Source organism: Zootoca vivipara, chromosome 1 (genome assembly GCF_963506605.1).
Source record: "Zootoca vivipara chromosome 1, rZooViv1.1, whole genome shotgun sequence".
Taxonomy (NCBI): domain Eukaryota; kingdom Metazoa; phylum Chordata; class Lepidosauria; order Squamata; family Lacertidae; genus Zootoca; species Zootoca vivipara.
Window position 1 is genome coordinate 78997651 of NC_083276.1, and position 20447 is coordinate 79018097.

Consider the following 20447-nt stretch of genomic DNA (forward strand, 5'->3'; position numbering starts at 1 on the left):
CTCCAGCCGAGGGGAGGGCCGACAGGAGGGGACGCTGCGGCCCAGGGGGGCGTTTCCTCGGCTAGCCGACCCTTTGCCGCCGCCGCCGCCGCCGCCGCTCCTCCTCCTGCTCTCTGTGGGCGGAGCGGGACACGAAGGCAGGAAGCGGACATGGCGGATTGGGGGCGAGGTGAGAGCGCGGAAGAGGCTGGCGAGGGGGCGCCGGAGGAGCGGGCGGCAGCAGCGCCTTCCCTCAGGAGAACAGGGCTGGGGACGCCGTTGCTCCGGCTCGTCGCGCTGCCTCAGGACCTCCGTGGCCTGTGCTGGGGGTGGGGGACGGGGAACAAAGGAGGCATTCTGAGCCTCCCCAGGTCACAGTTGCCACCTTCCCCCCCTGCTCGGGGCTCCTGTGTCTTCTGTAGTTGACTGACGGGCAAGGAGGACGTGGCAGCTTTTCTACCCATGCTTTGCCAGTGTGGCTTTCTCTTGTGGTGGTGGAATGGTCTCTTCCCCCCACGCAGGGCATTTTTGTGTGTGTACAGTTTGGGGTAACATCCCACACTAGCAAGTGGGGAGCCTGCTGTGCCCTGTGGTGGTGAAAATAGGCTTTGGAGTGAGCTAGGGGAAGGTCTGCAAAATAACCACACATTTTACCATACTGCCTTTTGTTTTAACAACTGTTATGTTTTAGCTGCGCTCAGTAGCATAATTATCTTATCTTCGTTTCAGGTCAGAATGCCAATGCTATGGATGATATGTTAGATGTGGAAAATAAGCGTATGGCCGAAAACCTAGCCTCCAAAGTCACGCGGCTAAAATCGGTGCGTAGATTACTTACTTTACTTGGGGCTCATCCACACTTACTTTTTGCCCTGTGCTTTGAAATGTCATCGCTGAATATGCTTTGTTTCTTTTGCCCCAGCGCTTTCCTATCGAAAACTTGCTCTTTCACACTGAATCAGAACAAATGGAAATTTGTGGCATTTGGGCAAAAAGGAACTCTGGATGAGCCCTTGCTCTTTGATTGCTGTCTTGCTCTCCAGAAGACTTTGGTCTTTGAGGGTTTTTCTTTTTGTCTCCACCCCCCTTGTATTTAGTAATAAACAGATAATTGTGCAGGAGCAAATGATATTCTTGTTTGCAGTTTTATTAGTTCTTTCCGAAAGTTGTCTAGGTGTCAATAAATGCTTCATTCTGTGTTTTCAATAGCTTGCACTGGACATTGACAAAGATGCTGAGGATCAAAATCACTACTTGGATGGCATGGTAAGCAACTGTTCACACTCTTTAAGAATTACTGATGAAGCTCAGCATGAGCAAACAGGACAATTAGTTTGTATTGAAACATATTTCTGTACAGAGAAGAAATCACCCACAAGCCTATTGCTGTTCCAGAGAGTTAATGTGTTTTATCCTGCCATTCTACTTCTGGAACATGCTCATGCACACATATCTTTTTTCCCTTTCCAAGAGGGACCAAACTTGTTGGTCTTCTGTTGGTAGTGATGCCCTGAGAAACTGGTGTTCAGTGATCTGGTATCTAATGGCAAATATGCTGTGAAACTATTTTATGCAGTAAGATTGAGGTCCGTGTCAAATATTCTGAATTTCTTAAGCAAGAAGTACCTGAATGAACAAGTGTGCAAACCTTGTGTGGACCTTGCACATACTACCACATGTTATAATGATCACACAGAAGTCTTATTTTCTCACTGGGTTATCGCAAGGATAAATGAGATCAAAATATGCACACAGTAAAGTCATTTAAAATTGTTATTGACAAGGTCAAATCTTGAATTTCACTAATGTATTTTGCTGGTGTGGGATATGAGCACATGTGTCTGCATTTCTTTGGGTTTTCTTTTTAAATATTATTAACAGTATTAAATTGGAATTAAATTAACTGAGTTAAATATATTTATCTCACTGAAATATGCTATATGTATATATAATCATGTTGCTTCTTTCAGTAAGCAATGTCTTCTAAATACCTTATTTTATCTACTCTTTGTATTAGGATTCCGATTTCATGAGTGTGACAGGCCTTCTGACGGGGAGTGTGAAGCGTTTCTCCACTATGACCCGGTCGGGAAGAGACAATCGTAAACTTCTTTGCTACGTCTCTGCTGGACTGATTGTTGTCTTCTTCATCCTCTATTATTTGGTGACAAGAGCACGGACTTGAGTAATTTTCAAGATTCTGTATTGGATAGTTGTTGAAGAGGGGGGAAAACTGATGATGAAAATGGTTTCGGAAGATCTTCAGATCCTGAAAATATTATTCAAATGTTGACAGTGATCCAGAGGCACCTCTGTGGATTTCAGTATCATCTCTGGATTGTTTTGACGCGCTCTCTTAAAAAGAATATAATTTATTCTGTCACTGTTCCTTTGAAAACTTAAATGCAGCACAATTCACATCCTTGTTGAAACTAAGTCTCTATATAATACCTTATTCTCTCTGCTGTCTGGGTGGGAAAGCATGCTGGTGATGCCACCTCTTATAATTTTGTGGTCGGCAGGAAAATCCTGACACTCATGTCAGAGATGTTCAAGTGCCCAATTTAAATGAAAAAATACTACCTAGAGGACTGTGATGCAGCTCTTGAGAACTAATTGTGTTATGGACAATGTCTTCCTAGAAAAGTAACCTTGAATTTATTTCCACTTCTGTTAACACCAGCATTTATAAGTAGTCAAGCAATCCTTTTTGCCTATTACTCTCACGGACTTGCTTAGTAAAACAGAGAATATTCCTAAACGAAGGAAGAGTGAGAACTTGCACAAATGATTTTATCTCATTTTTTTTCCTTCTTGTTCTAGTCTGTCCCGACTAGATTATTTATATTTGTTTCTTGTTATACAAACTTTACCTTATAGCAAGTTAATGTATATTCACTTTTAAAGGTTTGTCCAAATCATCCTTTCTGTTAAATAATTTTATTGATTCATAGATTCTTGGTTAAGTCTTCTTTAGCTGGCTGCTGAATCCACCTCTCTCTGGAATCAAGTAACATTTTGCAATACTCCTCAGTTTTAATGTTTGTTACTAGGTTCTGGCACCTGGAGTGCCAAAAAGGTATTAACAGAAAAACTGGAGTTAAGTTTGTGTGTTTATATATATATGAGTATACATGCATAGGTCTCTCTCTCTCTCTCTCTCTCTCTCTCTCACACACACACACACACACACACACACACATCTTGCTTTTTTGTTTCTCATTCTATAACATCTCACCATAGCAATAGTACCTTCACACTGGTTTTTAACTTAAAAATAAAATTAAAACAGGTTTTAAACACTTGCCAGTATTCCCCCCCCCCCGGGTATCCCTGTCCCTAGTATAAATTCTGATTTATACAGGTCCTTACCTAGCATTAGGCAAAGTGAGTTAGTTAGCTCAGCAAGTGCTAGGGAGATAGCAGCAACAATCCCACAAGCTGTTCCTGAGCCTCCAGCCCTCACCTGTTAAAGCACAGCTGTGTGTGCCACAGGATGTAACACACACACACCAAAAAACAACAACAGCTTCCTGCCCTTAGGCACACTAGAGGACACAATCCTGTTGCTAGTAGTGAAGTAAGATTCAGCTGCATGGAATGGAAGAAGCAACATGTTGTCTTTGCGTCAGGCAGCAAAACATGCCAGCCCTGGGTATATACTACAGTAGGTAGTTTCTAAAGTCTTTATTAGTAACCTTTGGCTGTTGTTATGAAAAGCAAATATTTGCTCCTGCATGTAAAACAATAGAGGCTGCTGCCCAAGGTTATTTGTTGTTTTGGTGATACTGCTAGATAGTTACTTCTTTAGAACAAGTGAGCTAACTAGATCGATATCATGTTTTTGAGGGCAAGTCAAAAAATCTTCCAGGAGCCTGTCTTCTAGAATAACTGAATGTGGGACAAGGCGCAAGCCCCCGTTTGTGAACCCCTAAATGCATACTCGAGAGAAAGATGCAGTGAATCATAGCTCTTGGACAAGTGTACCTGTCCTGATACACATGGTTGCATTAATGTTTGTCATATTCACCTCATATCTCTAGGTGTACAGTACACCTAAAAATGCAATGGGCAAAATGAACCTGAGGTCACTGAAAAGCTAAGCAACCTTCAACTCAGGGATGCTGTCAAAAGATGCAGAATTCTTTTAAAGTCACTTATGATTTATTTATCTTTTTTTTAAGCCAGAAAATTAAAAGCACACTTCTCAGTTTGCTTCCAAGCCAAACCAACTTCGTAGCATGCCATTTCTGATCCAGATTTAAAAGTTGTTTGCAGGGGCCAGTGCAACTAGATCAGGGCAAAAATACTGCTCAAAAGCTTCCTCCCATAGCCGATAGCCTTGCTGTCTCAAAAGCAGGGCTAATTGTTTCTGTGTCAAGGGAAATGGTTAAATGCCCCTCCCCTTTTAAAGCTCCAAAAAAGATATTGGGAGATCTGATCACAGATATTCCACATCATGTGCTAGGAGGCTTAAATAAATAATTTTATGCTTTTATTATGAAAGATATCTCAACTTACATTCTGTTGCTACAGCATGGTGAGAAAGAAAGTGAGTTTGCTTTTTGCAGCAAAAACAATCTTGTTGCACCTTTAAAGACTAACAGATTTTATGGACTGTAGTCCATGAAAGCTTATACCATAAAAGTTACTGTCTAAATTGTGGTCAAGTGGACAGAGGAGGATTTGGAACAAGCAGATCTGTATACAAGTTTCGTCTCTGCTATGGGCTTATTGTGTAGCTTGGTGGGAAATAAGAAGTGCAGCCTCATATACTCATCTGTGAAATGGCTTTCCTCACAGAGTTGCTGTGAGGACGAACACAATAAATATAATGCACAAAGGATGATAAGGAAGGGGAACTGTTGAGATCCTGTTCCCCCTCAACACCTTTGTGCAGGAGGGGATGCAGCTATTCGCAGCGTCACTTATTTCAGCTGCTGTACCAGTATTAATGGGTGAGAATCCTGACAGCTGCAAGGCAATATTGTTATCACCATTACTGCCAGTTCTATGAAAAAGCTCAACATTTTACTTTTCAAGTTCAGAATATTCCTACAGTTTGTGTAGTGAACCCTCTACAAAAGAACTGATGTTTTATTTAATAGCTAGGACATGAAATAAACTTTTTATTCCTGATTTATTTATTTATTTCAAAACACGTTTCTCAGCTGAAGATATGGAATATACAAAATACTTTTTTATGTGAGTTATTGCAACAAACAAGTTCCATGAAATAATTCTGGATCAGGAACACGAGTAGCTTTTTTACACAAATACATATATATATTTAATATATATCAGATCCTACTTTATGAAGAATGACACCGTTAATTGTATACTAGTTGTCAGAATGCCGGCGTGCGTTTAGATATGTATTCCTTGGGCTCAAAGAGTAGGGCAAGTGTGAGCTGCGCTTTGTCTTCCTCACAAGAGGGGCTCATGGCATATCCCTTCATCAGAGGACAGAACTTCAGTCTTGAATGGTAATCAGTTTCTGAATATTTTAAATGGTCCTTTAGCTCTGGCATTTGTAAAAAAAATGCAGTTAAACAGCTGGTGGTTAACTGTTAAAATGTGGAGGAACATGATACAGAAATATCAGTAGAAAAATCATTTTCTGTACAAGGGATGAATTCAGCAGACGTCCACAATCAGAGGTGTTGTGTAGTCAGAGTGTCTGATTCCAAAAGTGGCAGCTGGAGCACAAGATTTGAGCAATGATACCTAGAAGCAGAAGGAGTGTAAAATATATTAGGTGAAACAGGCTAGACTAACAGGCTAACAGATTCTTGATTATTTTTGTTCTTTGATCTCTGTGTTCTGCTTAGCAGAACAGGCTGCTTCCTGCTGGTTTACTGAGTAAGAAGCATTTTAAGTGGAATGTTAAGTGGAAGAATTAAGTACAGATAATTAATAATTGCAGAGCACAGCTGAGGCAGTGTTTCATGAAATACTGCTAGAGGACCTAGATGAATATCCTGGGGATTGTGGACCCCTGGAGATAAACAGTAATTTCAACATCTTGTTTCTTCTGGTCTGAGTAACTTCATATGCAATTAAGTGGCACCCTGGTTGATTCTGGAAATGGAGTGTGTACAGTTCTGAGATGATCAAGATCCAGCAGCACACACTTGCAAACAAAATTTCATGCAATTTTCATGTTCACCAGTTCACATTGCCCCCAAACTGCTTTGCACGCACCTGTAGTAGCCTGACAGACTGGGAACATAGTAAGACCATGTGTTTGGCAGCAGAAGAAACTGGTTTGTTAAACTATAGTTTGTATTATATCCAAACCAGGAAATTGGTCTAAGCATACCATGTAAACCAGGCTATTGCATACCACTGGTTGTTCTCGGTTTACAATCCTGGCTTGCAGAGAGCTTTAAAGCTATACTTTAGACATCAAGGCAAACTGTCATTTAACAATACAGAAAGTTTCTCTGACAGCCAGCTGCATAAGGAGAGGAGGGACTGCTCCAACTCATTGCTTGCTCCTGAGCCAACAAACCATGGTTTCTTGAAGCAGAAATGTGATGTTCAAATCAGACCCATGTGACAAATGGACCAATCTAGATAAAGAATATCACTAGCAAATTATTTGCATGGGCCATAGCAAGTTGATGGTTTGGTAATTATGTCTAACAAAAATGAACAGGGTTGCTAAGCTACCTATGACCAGCTTCTAACTTCTGTTTCTGTAATATTAGGACAAACATTTCCCTCTCCTCACATCCCAGAATTTCAGGCTTTGTTGCCAGGAAAGGAGAATATCCATACACGGGAGTAATAATTGCTGAAAACAATTAAGAATGAAAGGAAGCTGCTTCTCACCTTTCCTACAGTATAGTCTGCAGGCCCAGGTGTTTTCCCAGCTCTTAGACCCTTGCTTCGACTGGCCATAGAATACTTGGGTGCTCTCTTTTTGTAGATATCTGTGTCGGGCTTATGATATGCAGCAGGACCAGGGGTCTGTAAGAGAAGAAAAAGGATTCCCATAGATGAAGTAATAATACAATTCATATCTCCTAATTTCCCAGGAAAATTGAGCAGCTTCCCTGTGTCACATCAAAACACATTGAATATAGTTTCTACCGCAGCAACACTTCTCTCATTAATTGTCTTCCACTCCCCAATGGTTTATCAGTGCAGTTGTAAAATAAAAAGGCAAATATGAAAATGGGACCTGCCATTGAGTTGTTGTTGTTTTTAATGACACATAGAAATTAGAGTAAAAGATGTTGCACAACTGAAGCTAAAAAGTAGGGGTAAAACAAGATTAAAGGCGTTGTAAAAAGTTTGGTAAAATGACCATGGCAAGAGTGAACAGTGCATCACAGCCAGATTTATATCTGCTCCTGAATTAGTAATTTTAGCATTAAGACCCCCATGAAAGAGCACAAATTGGCTCTTTGGCACTAGCGACCAGCAGTATGCATTAAACTGTGAAATCAAGATTAAAACAAATCTCAGAAAAATGGACCAGAGCAGGCACAACTATGACTATTGGTAAGCAACGGAGAAACAAGGCATGAAATGAACCAGCAGTCTACCTTATGCAAGTCTTCATCAAAACGCCCAAGCTTACTCCTCCCTGTTATGGAGTAAGAAGGGCCGGCAGGGGTGGCCACTGTGTGCGCCCCAAGGACCTCAGGCATCGTGTAAGTGCTGGGACCTGAAAGAGAAACGTGGACCATTGGGAGGAGCACCAGAGACTTCCAACAGAGCCAGAGGAGGAGAGAGGTAATGGCTGGTATCCAAAGAGCTACTCCAGGTTGGCCTAGGTGCTCGGGAATACCACCTATGAAACTTTCGACTGTTTTCCTTAGAAGAGGTGTAGAGAACCATTGGTCCGCCAGATGTTGCTGAACTAGAGCTCCCATCATCGCTGGCCTTTGGCCATGCTGGGGTTGATGGGAGCTGTAGTTCAGCCAGTGGCGGAGGAAGCCGCCCGGGCACCCGGAGCGGCACCCGGGGGCGTGGCTACAGAGCACGCATGTGCGGCGCTGTGACACCACACATGCGCACTACGTGGCAGCGCCAGCGGCACGCCGCTCCAGCGCCTTACTGGGATGGTGCCATGGTCCTCTGCTCGTAGCTGCAGCAGCGAGCAGAGGATCCCGGCACCATCCATACGGCGCTGGAGCGGCGCCGCTCGGCTTGGGGGGCGCGCCAAGTGTCACCCCCCTCCAGGGTGGCACCTGGGGCGGACCACCCCCATCGCGTGCCCCTTGCTATGCCACTGAGTTCAGCTACATCTGGAGGGCCAAAGGTTCCCCACACCTGTCTTAGAACATCTAACCATCGCAATATATCAGAAATTGCTTTTCAGTGCCTCCTCCATTTCAAAAGCGTTTTCTTAATTTTATTTTCCTCCAGAGGCCATGTGCACATTCTCTCCAGCACTCAAGTTCATAGGTCAAAACATAAAATGCTATTTCCCACTTCCACCAAGTCTATCCTTTAACTGCAAAGGCTAGGCGCTCTTCTTTTGATAATTTGTGAATGGTGATAGCTTAGCAAGCTACCGTACTAATACTAGGTTAGCATGACGCCAGCCACCCGCAGCCTTACCACCATGAGAGAAGACCTTCCTGAATGGCAGAAGCATAACACTACACTCCTAGGCTCAAACACGCATATGTAAGTCCTACTGAACTTGCTCCCAAGTAAACATCCATAGACCTGAGCTAATGCGCTGTGTTTCATCATTGATAAATTTCTTAAGACAACCTATGTTTGATGCCTTCCAACAACAGCAGCAAAGCAAAAAACAAAACCATAAGGAATAAGCCTTACCTGGTGTGGCGTCTACTTTGTAGCCACGAGTCCTGAATGACAAAGAATGTGCAGGAGGACTTTGATAAATTATTTTCCGTGCCTTCTCTGGTGAGTAAGAGGCTAGGTAGATGGGAAGGCAATGGATGCAAGTAGGTTAAAGCTCATATTTCACCATGCCCAAATCACTGCTATGTCCTAAAGCCTCTGAAGGGCTGCCTACAGTTTTGTTAATTAAAAAGTTAACATTCTGCATGCAGGGAAGATAAATCCCTCATCACATTTTGACTAAGGCATGTGAATTAAAATTAAAATTTCGGATGATTTATTCTGATTGCAAATGAGAGCGCGGTTGGATGAATATAAAACAGCAGATACAGAAGGAATAGAATGTAGTGTGGGAAGCGGGAATGCTGTTGGGAGTTGCAGAAACCACAAGTGTTTTCTGGCAGGCTCTGGATCTCCTGTTCTTAACTTTAATTCTACGGCACTCAGGCCCTTTTCACCATGTGGTGCTTGTAAGACCCCAGCCACTCACCATCTTAGTTTCTCCATATAAATTACCTTATGCATATACATACCCACTGCCTTGTTTTCGGGAGAAGAAAAGGCTAAGGAGGAAACACCACACAAATCCTGAGTGGAGTCCTTAAGATGGTTGGATGTCGTCTTGTATGCCTCCTTCTGGCAATTCCTGCAGCCAAGCTGGTGCCAAATGTATTGCTCTGCTTTCCTTTGGACCACATCACTGAGGCCGAGAGGGGGGGGGTCTTGTTGTCTGGGCAGCCCAGGACCTCCACACACACTGCCCAGGCTTGTGCCCCAGGGAGGTCACTGTCGTGCTGCTAATGCAGCAAAAACAGCACAGGAGGCAGCAGTTATGAGTTACTGGTCTCTGCAGCCACAGCAGGCACTGTGATTCTCTGGCAGTTTGACTTCACCCCCTGAGGAGCATTCATAGCTGCCAAGTACTCCGTTTTCTCCGGGAAAACCCCAATTTTACTTACCTTTTCCCGGTGGTCCCCCGTATCACTTCGTCTCCCGTTTTTCTCCGTTATTTTCTCCTGCCGGCGGCCATTTTTTTCTTTCCAATTTGCCCTTCTATGGGCACCAAAAATGGCCGCCGCCGGCTTCAAAAGTCGCATCTACGCATGTCCGGAAGTGCATAGACACGACTTCCGGCGGCGGCGGCGGCCATTTTGGTGCCCATAGATGGGCGGAGCGACACCGGAAGTTGCGTCGACACACTTCCTGACATGCGTACAAGCGACTTTCGAAGCCGGCGGCAGCCATTTTTGGTGCCCATAGAAGGGCAAAGCGACACCGGAAGTTACGTCGACGCAACATCCGGTGTCACACGGCTGCCGGTCCCGGATTCTGCAGTCCGGGACTTGGAAGGTAAGGGAGCATTCCATTGTCTCTCAAGACCAGGCATAGGCAACCTTGGCTCTCCAGATGTTTTGGAACTACAACTCTAGCTAGCTAACAGGGCCCTAGCTAACAGGGCCAGTGGTAAGGGATCATGGGAGTTGTAGTTCCAAAACATCTGGAGAGCCAAGGTTGTCTATGCCTGCTCAAGACAGAAGGATGCCAAAAAAGTGTGTGTTTTGTGCAAATTTGTGCTGCAGAACTGTCCCTGGTACAAAGGGTGTATGCACTGGTGGACGAAAAAGTATCTATGTCCCTGCGAGCTGGCAGGAAACTGGGTGTCCCTTCTGTGACCAATGAGGTGAAGCGACTGCCTCAGGTGGCTGAATTCACCAGAGCAGGAGCACCTGATGCTGATACTTCTTCCCCGTCTTGTTCCCGATCTAGATCTTCTCTCACCTCTTCTTCCCAGGCGGAGGGGGGGCACCATTTTGGGGCCTGCCTCAGATGCCAAAATGTTGTGAGCCAGCCCTGGGAGGGGGCAGAGGCATCCAGGGAGGGAAGAGGGAGAAGTTCTGATGTGCAAGTGGAAATCCTTACACTAGTTGAACTAGTTGAGCCACAACGGCCAAGCAAGCATGGCCAAGTGACTAGAGACGATGCAAACTGTAGTTCAGCAATATATGGAGGGTAAATATTTGGATTCTGCCCAAAGCAGCTTACCCAAAATTGACACGGCACAAAATAAAAAATACAACTGATAAACAAGACACAATGTAGCCTAAACTGAGAAATAAGACAAAATTCAACCTAAAGCCAACAGTAGCATATGAGATATGCCCAATGTTGTGGCAACATTTAAGGACCCTTTTGACAAACATCCAGATGCAGCCTTTGACAGAGCTTTTTTATTTTCTAAAAATAATCAGGCACGTTGAAACTGAACAAACAGTTGGATTATTTACAGGTAGGTAGCCGTGTTGGTCTGACGTAGTCGAAACAAAATTTAAAAAATCCTTCCAGCAGCACCTTAAAAACCAACTAAGTTTTTATTTTGGTATGAGCTTTCGGAAATGATTAACGATATGACCCACCAAAGGGGAGGAGGGAAGTCCAGGAGATTCTATGGAACCATGGTTTTATGACGTATGTTGGATATGTGATTGTAAAACTATAAATTGAAAAACCAAATAAATAAATTTACAGAAAGAAACAAGAAACTGAACAGAATCAGTCCAGCCTCTGAGCAAGCAACTAATATGGATTATTTAATCTGAGGGTGACACCACATTTTTTTTCAACATAGCCATAAGAAATAATTCCAAAGGCCAGTTTTGAAATGATGAACCCAAACTCTACCTTAGTCTTGGGTTAGCAGGTGCCGTCAACATATACCTTGGATGGGTGACTATTACTCACCAGGACCTGGGGTAATCTCCTTTTTCACTTTGAATCGACCACTCATTGTATAAGATGGAGCTGATTGCCTTCCTCTGTTTGTCATATAGCCCTGCACATCGTAAGGACCCGGAACTCTGTCTTTGCTGGATAGGGGCTTTGAGCCATACATACTATAGGCAGGGGCTTTCCTTTTGGTAGGGATGTGTGAGATATAACCTGAAAAAGCACAGACATATTTCATGCCACAGAGCTCAGGAGTAAGGTGTTGCCTCCGACTGGTTGCAGTTCTCCAGCATCTCAAAGACAAAGGATATTCCTGGCCCTGCTTCCTTAGATCATTTAGTCCGAGACGTGAGAGATCGAACCTGGGAAGATATCTTCTCCTATGATGATGATACAGCTGATCTCAGTCATTTCTAGTTGTGGGGCACCAGGGCAGCTGAGAGGGACAGGGTACTGGTGTCCCCAGCCAAGAGCCAGCAGGGGACCCAAGCTCTAAGAGTTTTCAAGCATCTACATGCCCCAAAAGGGAAAATATGTACCGGAATATGGAGCTCCCCCACCCCTGATCAATTTCTGTGAGGTGGGCCAGCCTGGCAGACCGCTCCTGCTGTCCAGCACTTTTTTTTAAATCAACTTTTTAAACCCCACTAAACTTCTGTTTCCATGTGCTTACCTGTTGCTCCCGGTATGTTGTACTTTGGCCCAGGGCTGGAATACTGGGCCATGACTGGTCCTCGTGGACGATGGGGCCTCCACGTGCCCACCCATCCATTACTCATGATGGCAGTCTATTCTAAAGCTTAAGAAATGAAGAACACAGAGTGAATTTGTGTAAAGGTTAGGTTGGATACATCCTCCTGGGGAAAAACTTTGGGTAACTCTACTGTACCCTACACAGAGCTGGCAGGATCTATATCTAGCTATTAACATGACTGTTACTAATTCAGTAGAGTCTCATTGTATTATCTGGGTTATATTGGAGCAAGAAGTACCAAGAATGGAAGAATTAGGCCTCCCCTGCATAAGAAGTGCCCACTGGATCATGCCAGCTGCTCATCTGGTCCAGTAACCTGTTCTCACAGTGGCCACCATTTATTGTGGGAGGGGGATCTTCAGGCATCCAATATCTTTTGTGGTGTCCACATGGCATAGTTGTCGTCATCAAAATACCAGCCTGTATTTCTCCCTCTGTTTAATCTGGATTTACCTTTCCTGGGAGAAACCCAGTAAATAAATAAATAGAAAAGCTTGTGTTGCTGATGACCAGTTGGCACTATCTAAGTGATCCGTTTACAGTATGAAACCCCTGCCCAGAATCAGCCATCGACTTCCAGAAGCGTCAGGTAACTAATTACACAGCACATGAAACAGAGGAAAAAATGGATATAAACTAAAACAATTCTTAAATGACCATTGAGTGCTAATTCACCTTCTTTTGCCCTTGGAGATTTAACTGATGTGGGCAACGGTGTTTTCTGCAGGATATTTCCTTGCTGTCTGTCAACAGGGCTGTGGACAGTTTAAGGAGAAGATGGAATTCTGAACAGGCAGAACCCATCTCCGTTTGCAGGGATTTATCCTCCCCTCCATGTGAAGAACCTTCATGAAATTGCCATAGAAACAGACAATTGCCCTTCATAGTACTTCTGGGTGTTCTAGAACACCAGGTATGACTCTTAGGAAAGCCAGGGCTGTGTGTATGTCACATAGCCTGTGGATGATCCTTGGCTGGATCTCCAAATGTATTTTTCTTTTGGTAAAAGCATCCAGGGATTTTGATCCGCACACTGCATAGGAGAAGGAGGGGAATTTATTCGCTCCTCTCCCATGCCAGCTACTCTAAGCAAGTTGTCTCTAATGCTGCAGACAGCAACTCTTCTCAGTAGGTCTTGACCCTATGAGGCAGTTGTGGAGGCTGAAGGTCCCTGCCTTCCAACAGCTGTCTGAATCTCAACCTCCCCCCCCCAGGTCTTTCCCAAGCAATCTGTACCGTGTTTCTCCAAAAATAAGACACTGTCTTATATTTATTTTTCCTTAAAAAAACATACTATGGCTTATTTTCAGGGGGTGTCTTATTTTTTCCCTCCTCCTCCTCCTCCTTCTCCTGCCGCGGCCGGCATTGCTGCTGTGCCTATCACTATGTCTTATTTTTGAGGAATGGCTTATATTCCTTGAATGCTTAAAAATCTTGCTACGGCTTATTTTATGGCTACGTCTTATTTTCAGAGAAACAGGGTAACTATGCTGGCATGCCTGTCTCTGCTCCTCTGTCTTCATACCTCTTCTGGTCCTGGGAGACTGTGGGGAGGAGAGCTTATTGCAGCAGGAGAGGGAGACATCTGTGCTTCTTCACCAGCCTGACTCCTCTCTGCCTCTTGGCCTCCCTCCTCTCCTCTCCTGCTTCAGATTCTGATTTTGGACTTCCCTCTGCCACAGCCTCTTCCTAAACAATAAAACCTTGTTACCTCTTCAGCTTCCGACACCCACTGGCGGAGGAAGGTGGGTGCGGTAGCTGCAGCCCGTCCCAGGTATTATCCTTTAAGGGGGGGTGACATCACCCCCACCCTCCAGGAGCACTTACCATGGGTGGCGCCCCCTGGGATGCTTGCCCTGCCCCCGCCCATGGCTAGCCCTGCCCCCACAGCCAGCTAGCCCCGCCCCCAGGTGCACAGCTAGCCCCGCCTCTGCCAACACCTCCTCCTCCCAGTCTGCTCCCTCTTCTCCCTCTGACCACTCATCATCATCCCACCACCAAGCCCCAGGCTCTGAGCCTTCTTCCCTTGGGGGTTCCCCAACTGGTGCCTCCCACCCTTCCTGTGTCCAGCCAGTCCGTGATAATACCTCAGAGATCTTGTGGGTTCAGTTCTAGACCACTGCAGTAAAGCGAATATCACAATAAAGCAAGCCACACATTTTTAGTTTTTGTTCCCCACTTTCAGTGGGGCCCCAGAACTCATGAGCGATTATGCCCCGTGCAAAGTGAACATGATGGCATTGTCGACAAGATGGACGCAGAGCTTCCCTTTGGTTCCAGCAAGTGCCTGTTGACCTGAAACCAGTCATGTTAGGATATTGGTTCCCCTTTATAATACTGATGGCTTTTGTTTCATTTCAGGTTCACATGTAGTTATCAAGCCAAAATCACTGTCTCTATCACTAGATTGTCCTACAGCTGCTCTGGATACATTGGAACATTGGATATGATTGTGAAATGGATTCCATCACAAGTGCTATCATTGATATGTAGAAATAAATTGATTGACTTTCATTTGCCTTCCACCTTTTGGCACAGTAGGGAAATTGAGACAGTAGAGATTGTTCTGCCCAACAGGTTTCTATCTAACCCTACCCACTTTGCCACTTTCTCCTATGCTGAGGCACAAACAGAAGGCTCTCACCCCTGCCCCCCTTTCCCCCAGTTAGAGATGCCAACTGGCTGGGGGAAAAAAGACCTTTGCTGCTCCTGTGCTTTAGAAACACCTTCAGGTTCTGATATTGAAGTTAGTTTCTGGTCCATCAGACAAGAGTCGAAAGAAGTTGATGCGAATATTTATATGAGGGACTCATTTTTACAGTATTTTTCCATGAGATTATTTTTCTTTCAATGAGATTATTTTTATCATAACTATGTTATCTAAACAGGTAGAATAACTACAGTACATTATTTAAACATGTAGAATTTTCAGTGGTTTTTTTTGCAGTTGATTTTCATGTGTTGATTTCCCTCTCTGCTTCTGCTGTTTGCAGAGCGGCATTCATGGGGGGTGGTCAAGACATGCAGGTTTTTCATTATGGGTACATATGGGAAGCCACAATTGGTCAAATAAAAATAAACAAACATGAAAAAACCTGCACCTGCAGTTATCACCACAAATGCAATTTCCATGCATATTCCACACCATTTCTCAAATTAAAGTGAATGTGTTGATTCTGTTTGTTCATGCAGACAATTTCTGTATTTTACAAGGTAAATTGAAGTTTACTTTCGCATATTGCAGACTTAAGACAGCCAAGATCGTGAAGGAACAGTGGTCAGAATTCACCTTTGTTACCTCCCCATGCTCCTGGAACCTCCTGCAGTATTACCCAGCCTCACGCCAATTACTGTCTTTTCCCATACTGAATTACTTGTAGTGGATAAGCCGTTGTATTGCCTCAGTTACTTGCAAGATTGAAAATGAAACTCCTTAAAAGTATTATCAGCCATACAGCACTACATGTTACAGACACCCAAATTGCTGTTATAACTGCTGGAAAACACACAAAGATTGTTTGTAATTTACCTGAATGCAACAAGATAAGGAGTTTAATGAAACGTGAAGCTTGAATTATTCAGGAATATTATAAAGAGGTTTCTCATTGGTTTTGTACAGCATGAATACACTCTAAAGGAAGGATAGGGTTTAATCAGTGAAAGCAGAAAGAGAAAAGGGTGCATCATTCCGTTAGCAGTACTGGGCAACTGCTGCTGGCAGATGTCCTGCAATGTTATTGAAGATTTCCTTCAAATTATCAGCACTTCTTCAGTATATCAGCCTGAAATTAAATGGGCAGAAGAACATTCAGCATAAAGTCCTCTCAACATAGCAATATGGGATAAGTTCACATCTTCACAGATCACCCTCACCATTGGTGTGGTAGTCTTTTTTAAATATTTTTTATTTTCAATTTTTACAATTCGAAATAGACATTTTACAAACTTATTGATATCCAATGACTTTCCCTCTTTCCATGGTTCATTTTACATATCTTCAATTCCTGCATATTTTACTATAACCATTCAAGTCAATTTTGCATTTTTACACCATTCAAACATTAACCACACTGTTGAATTTATCTTAACAATGCCAGCGTTTTTGGGTTTTTGGACCAAAGCTCACAATTTGAAAAAGAACAATTACAAAACAAGGATAAACTTTTGTCTAGAATTTATAATCTTCTATTACAATGGAAAACAAAAGACGAGCTAGTTAAAGCTTCAATGACACACTGGGCAATGGATATAGGACACAATATAGATTTAAACGTCTGGGAGAAACTCTGGAAAAGCGATTTGAAATTTACTGCATGCTACACATTGAAAGAGAACTATCTGAAAATGATTCATAGATGGTACCCAGCTCTGAGTAGCTTGGCTAAGATGTATAAAGTACAATCAGATAAGTGTTGGAAATGTAAAGAAAAGGGGGGACCATTTTTAATACGTGGTGGACGTGTAAAAAGGTAAAAGAATATTGGGAAATGTTTTATAATGAGTTGAAAAAAATGTTTAAAATTACCTTCCCTAAAAGACCAGAGTCCATTTTATTAGGAATAACCCAGACAGAAATTCCTAGGCGTCAGAAAATCTTGTTTATGTTATGCAACAAGAGCAGCCCATGTTTCGTTAGCCAAAAAATGGAGAATGAGCGAGGTCCCAGATAAAGAGGATTGGCAACTTAAGATGTTAGAATATGCAGAACTTGCAGGTTTAACACATAGAACAAGAGAGCAAGAAGAACATATGTTTAAAGAAGAGTGGAGAACATTTATTAAGTATACGGAAAATAATTGCACACCATTGTTGTGGTAGTCTTGACCTAGTGGCATTGGAGCACCATGCCTTGTGTCTACATGATGGATGCTAGGATGGCCACACACCTGTTCACATGTTCCTTTACAAAAACATGCTGGTAGTATATCTAACACAGGTGTGATACCTAGGCTGGCCAGATACAAAAGAAGACAGAGCTCCTGGCTCTTTAATAGTTGTGCAGATGAGGGGATTTCAGCTTGCTTGACAAGCTATACCCGCTGGAATACATACCCTCTTGAACCTCTGGCTGCCCATGTTAGATATAATATCAGTGAGCATCTGTGAGCCTAAGCTACCCTGGTGAGTGGTGCCACCTCATAAGCACCACTTTGTCTACTGAGACTGCACCCACACAGCAATTTATTCCCTTTTCACATTTCCTTGACTGTTGATTTCTGCCCTTGAAATGAGCTTCCACAGGACATAAAAGCCACTTCTGGAAACATAGCAGAATATAACACAAGTCGAGTGCCCATTTCTGTGTTCATAGAACAATAGAATTGTAGAGTTGGAAAGGATCCTGAGGGTGTTTCTAGTCCAACCCCCTGCAATGCAGGTATCTTTACCTGACATGAGGCTTGAACCCACGGCCCTAAAATTAAGAGCCTCATGCTCTACCGACAGAGCAATCCTGTGTATTTGCATCCAGATAAAATCTATTTGCAAATACTGCAGAAATGAGCACTAAACTTGCACTGTGTAACTTGCAGGTGCAACCACAAACCAAAACGTAAGAAAGGACTGAGAGAGGTTGAAGTTGTGGCAAACACAACTTCCAGTTTTCCCACCTTCCTACTTTGAGCCTGGCATCAGCTCCTGCCACCGCCTAGGATGAGACTGCAGGCCACATGGGGCTAGGTTGCACCCAGTCCAGTGGTCCAGGATCTCACTATTCTCTAGCAGACAGAAAACTTGTTCTAATTTTTAAACGTTACTCAAGTCCTTGGAAACCTGTGTGATTCCACATTCTTTCATGTTCAGTATGTGGACATTAGCATGATTTTTCTTAATTGAATAACATTTGTGAAAATGTTATGACGACCCTACCAAAAAAAATTTGAAGTTCTCCAACATTCGATAATTTTATTTAAAGAAACGCCTAAATTTTTTTTGGCCAAGAGAAATAGATATACAGATCTGACAACGATTTTGACAAGGAAAAATATTTTCTTCAAGTGGAAATTTCCAGAGGGCCTTGCATTTAAATATAAACAAAAGGAGCATAAGATCAGATCGGTGGAGGATAAAAGAAGATTCTTGGAAAGGTACGCGGAGGACTTTAAGATACCAATTGGAGGAGGCCAAGACTTGGGAGCAGGGGCAGGACCAGGAGCTTTCGATTTAGATTTGTTTGAAGGAGCAGGACTGGGAACAGGAGCAGGGCCAGGGGAAGGCGAGCCAGCCACAGAGTAAGACAAGATGGCGTTAAGAGTGCTTTCATGGAACGTGAATGGACTAAATTCATGCTTTAAAAGAAGGAAGATATATCATGTGGTAAAAAAGCAGAATTTGGATATAATTTGTTTACAAGAGACTCATGTAATTAGGACTCATAGAAAAATTCTGCAAAATAAATCATTGGGTCAAGAATTCATATCTTCCGACAAAGTTAAGAAAAGAGGAATAGTCATCTATGCAAAGGAAAAATATAACCCTAAACTGTTGTTCAAGGATGAAGCAGGAAGATATATTGCAGTGGAAATATCTATGCAAGGCGAAAAGTGTTTGATACTGGGAATATATGCACCAAATGAAGCTAAATCAGAATTTTTTAAAAATATACATACTGCGTTGCTGGACTATTTGGACTATAAGATTATAATGATGGGGGACTTTAATGGAACTGTATCAACTATGATGGATAGAACTCAAAGACAAAAGCTATCTAATGATGGTAGGCTTCCAAAGACATTTTTTGATTTAGTGGACAATTTAGATTTAGTAGATGTATGGAGGCTGAGAAATCCATTGGAAAAAGAGTTCACCTTTTTTTCGGACTCGCAAAAGTCAGGAAGTAGGTTGGACTACATATGGATTACAAAGGGCTTGTGTCCAAAAGTGACGAAAAGCGAGATATGCCCCAGAACCTACTCAGACCACAACGCTGTATTATTGGAGTTAAAACAACATCTGCAGGGTTCGTTTAGATGGAGAATGAATGATTCTCTGCTGAGAAATGAGCAGATAAATAATAAGGCCCAGAAGACATTGAAGGACTACTTTGAATTAAATTTAAATAAAGGATTGGACATTCGAGTGGTTTGGGATGCTAGTAAAGCAGTAATGAGAGGATTTTTGATCCAGCAGAATGCAATATGGAAAAAGGCGAGAAATGAGAAGAAGGAAAATATTTTGGACAAGTTGAAAGATAAAGAAAAAAAGCTGAGAGACAATCCGAAAAGTCAGGAAATTCAAAAAGAGATAAAAGCCTTGCAAGTACAGTATTCCCAAATAATAAATGAGGAAATTGAATGGAAAATTAGAAGAATGAAACGAAGATCATTTGAATCGGCTAATAAATGTGGGAAATTGTTGGCCTGGCAATTGAAGAAAAGGCAAAAAGAGAACACAATTATAAAGATTATGGATGAAGGAAAATCTATTGAGAACCCTGCAGAGATAAGGAAATGCTTCACAAAATATTATAAACAGCTGTATAAAAGGGAAAAAGAAGACATAGACGGTATAGAGAAATTTATAAAGGAAAATGGATTACAGAAAATTCCAGTTCAACAAAAGAATCTACTGAATGAGTTGATTACAAGACAAGAGGTTGAAATAGCAATCCAAGAGTTGAAAAATGATAAGGCCCCAGGACCTGATGGACTGACCTCCAAGTACTATAAAACACTAAAAAACTGGTTGATACAACCATTAATGGAGGTAGCAAATGAGATTTTAGGGGGGGGGCAAGGCACCAGAGACTTGGAAAGACGCTTTTATCTCTCTGATACCAAAACCAGATGTGGATAGGACTCAAGTTAAGAATTATAGACCAATCTCATTATTGAATGTGGATTATAAGATATATGCTAGCATTCTGGCATCGAGACTGAAAAGGGTGTTGAAAGACCTGATACATAAGGACCAGGCAGGATTTTTGCCTGGGAGGCATATGAAGGACAATATAAGAAATATAATAGACATTTTGGAGAGACTGGAAATGAAAATAAACACCAAAGCAATGTTAATTTTTGTGGATGCTGAAAAAGCTTTTGATAATATTTCTTGGACTTTTATGAAACGAAACTTTGCAAAAATGGAGGTTGGTCAAAACTTTGTCAATGGGATTAATGGTATTTATTCTGAGCAAAGAGCGAAACTTATTGTAAATAATGTG

General features: G+C 42.6%; 2 protein-coding genes across 3 annotated transcripts; one reads left to right on the forward strand and one right to left on the reverse strand.

Annotated features, from left to right (window-relative positions):
* Positions 1–127: 127 nt before the first annotated feature.
* Positions 128–5118, forward strand: BET1L (Bet1 golgi vesicular membrane trafficking protein like). Of its 2 annotated transcripts, none has more exons than XM_035123168.2 (4): positions 128–169; positions 709–800; positions 1189–1245; positions 1997–5118. In XM_035123168.2, exons 1-4 carry the CDS (start codon positions 151–153, stop codon positions 2162–2164), a joined length of 336 nt encoding a protein of 111 aa, XP_034979059.1. In that variant the 5' UTR covers positions 128–150; the 3' UTR covers positions 2165–5118. The 2 variants fall into 2 exon arrangements, with proteins under 2 accessions (XP_034979059.1, XP_034979069.1); XM_035123178.2 differs by lacking the exon at positions 128–169 and adding an exon at positions 198–607.
* A 498-nt stretch (positions 5119–5616) lies between these two features.
* Positions 5617–12311, reverse strand: CIMAP1A (ciliary microtubule associated protein 1A). Its single transcript, XM_035123156.2, has 6 exons — positions 12206–12311; positions 11548–11745; positions 8782–8883; positions 7536–7657; positions 6817–6954; positions 5617–5706 (listed from the first exon to the last, which is right to left on the reverse strand). Exons 1-6 carry the CDS (start codon positions 12309–12311, stop codon positions 5617–5619), a joined length of 756 nt encoding a protein of 251 aa, XP_034979047.1.
* Between the last annotated feature and the right edge of the window lie 8136 nt (positions 12312–20447).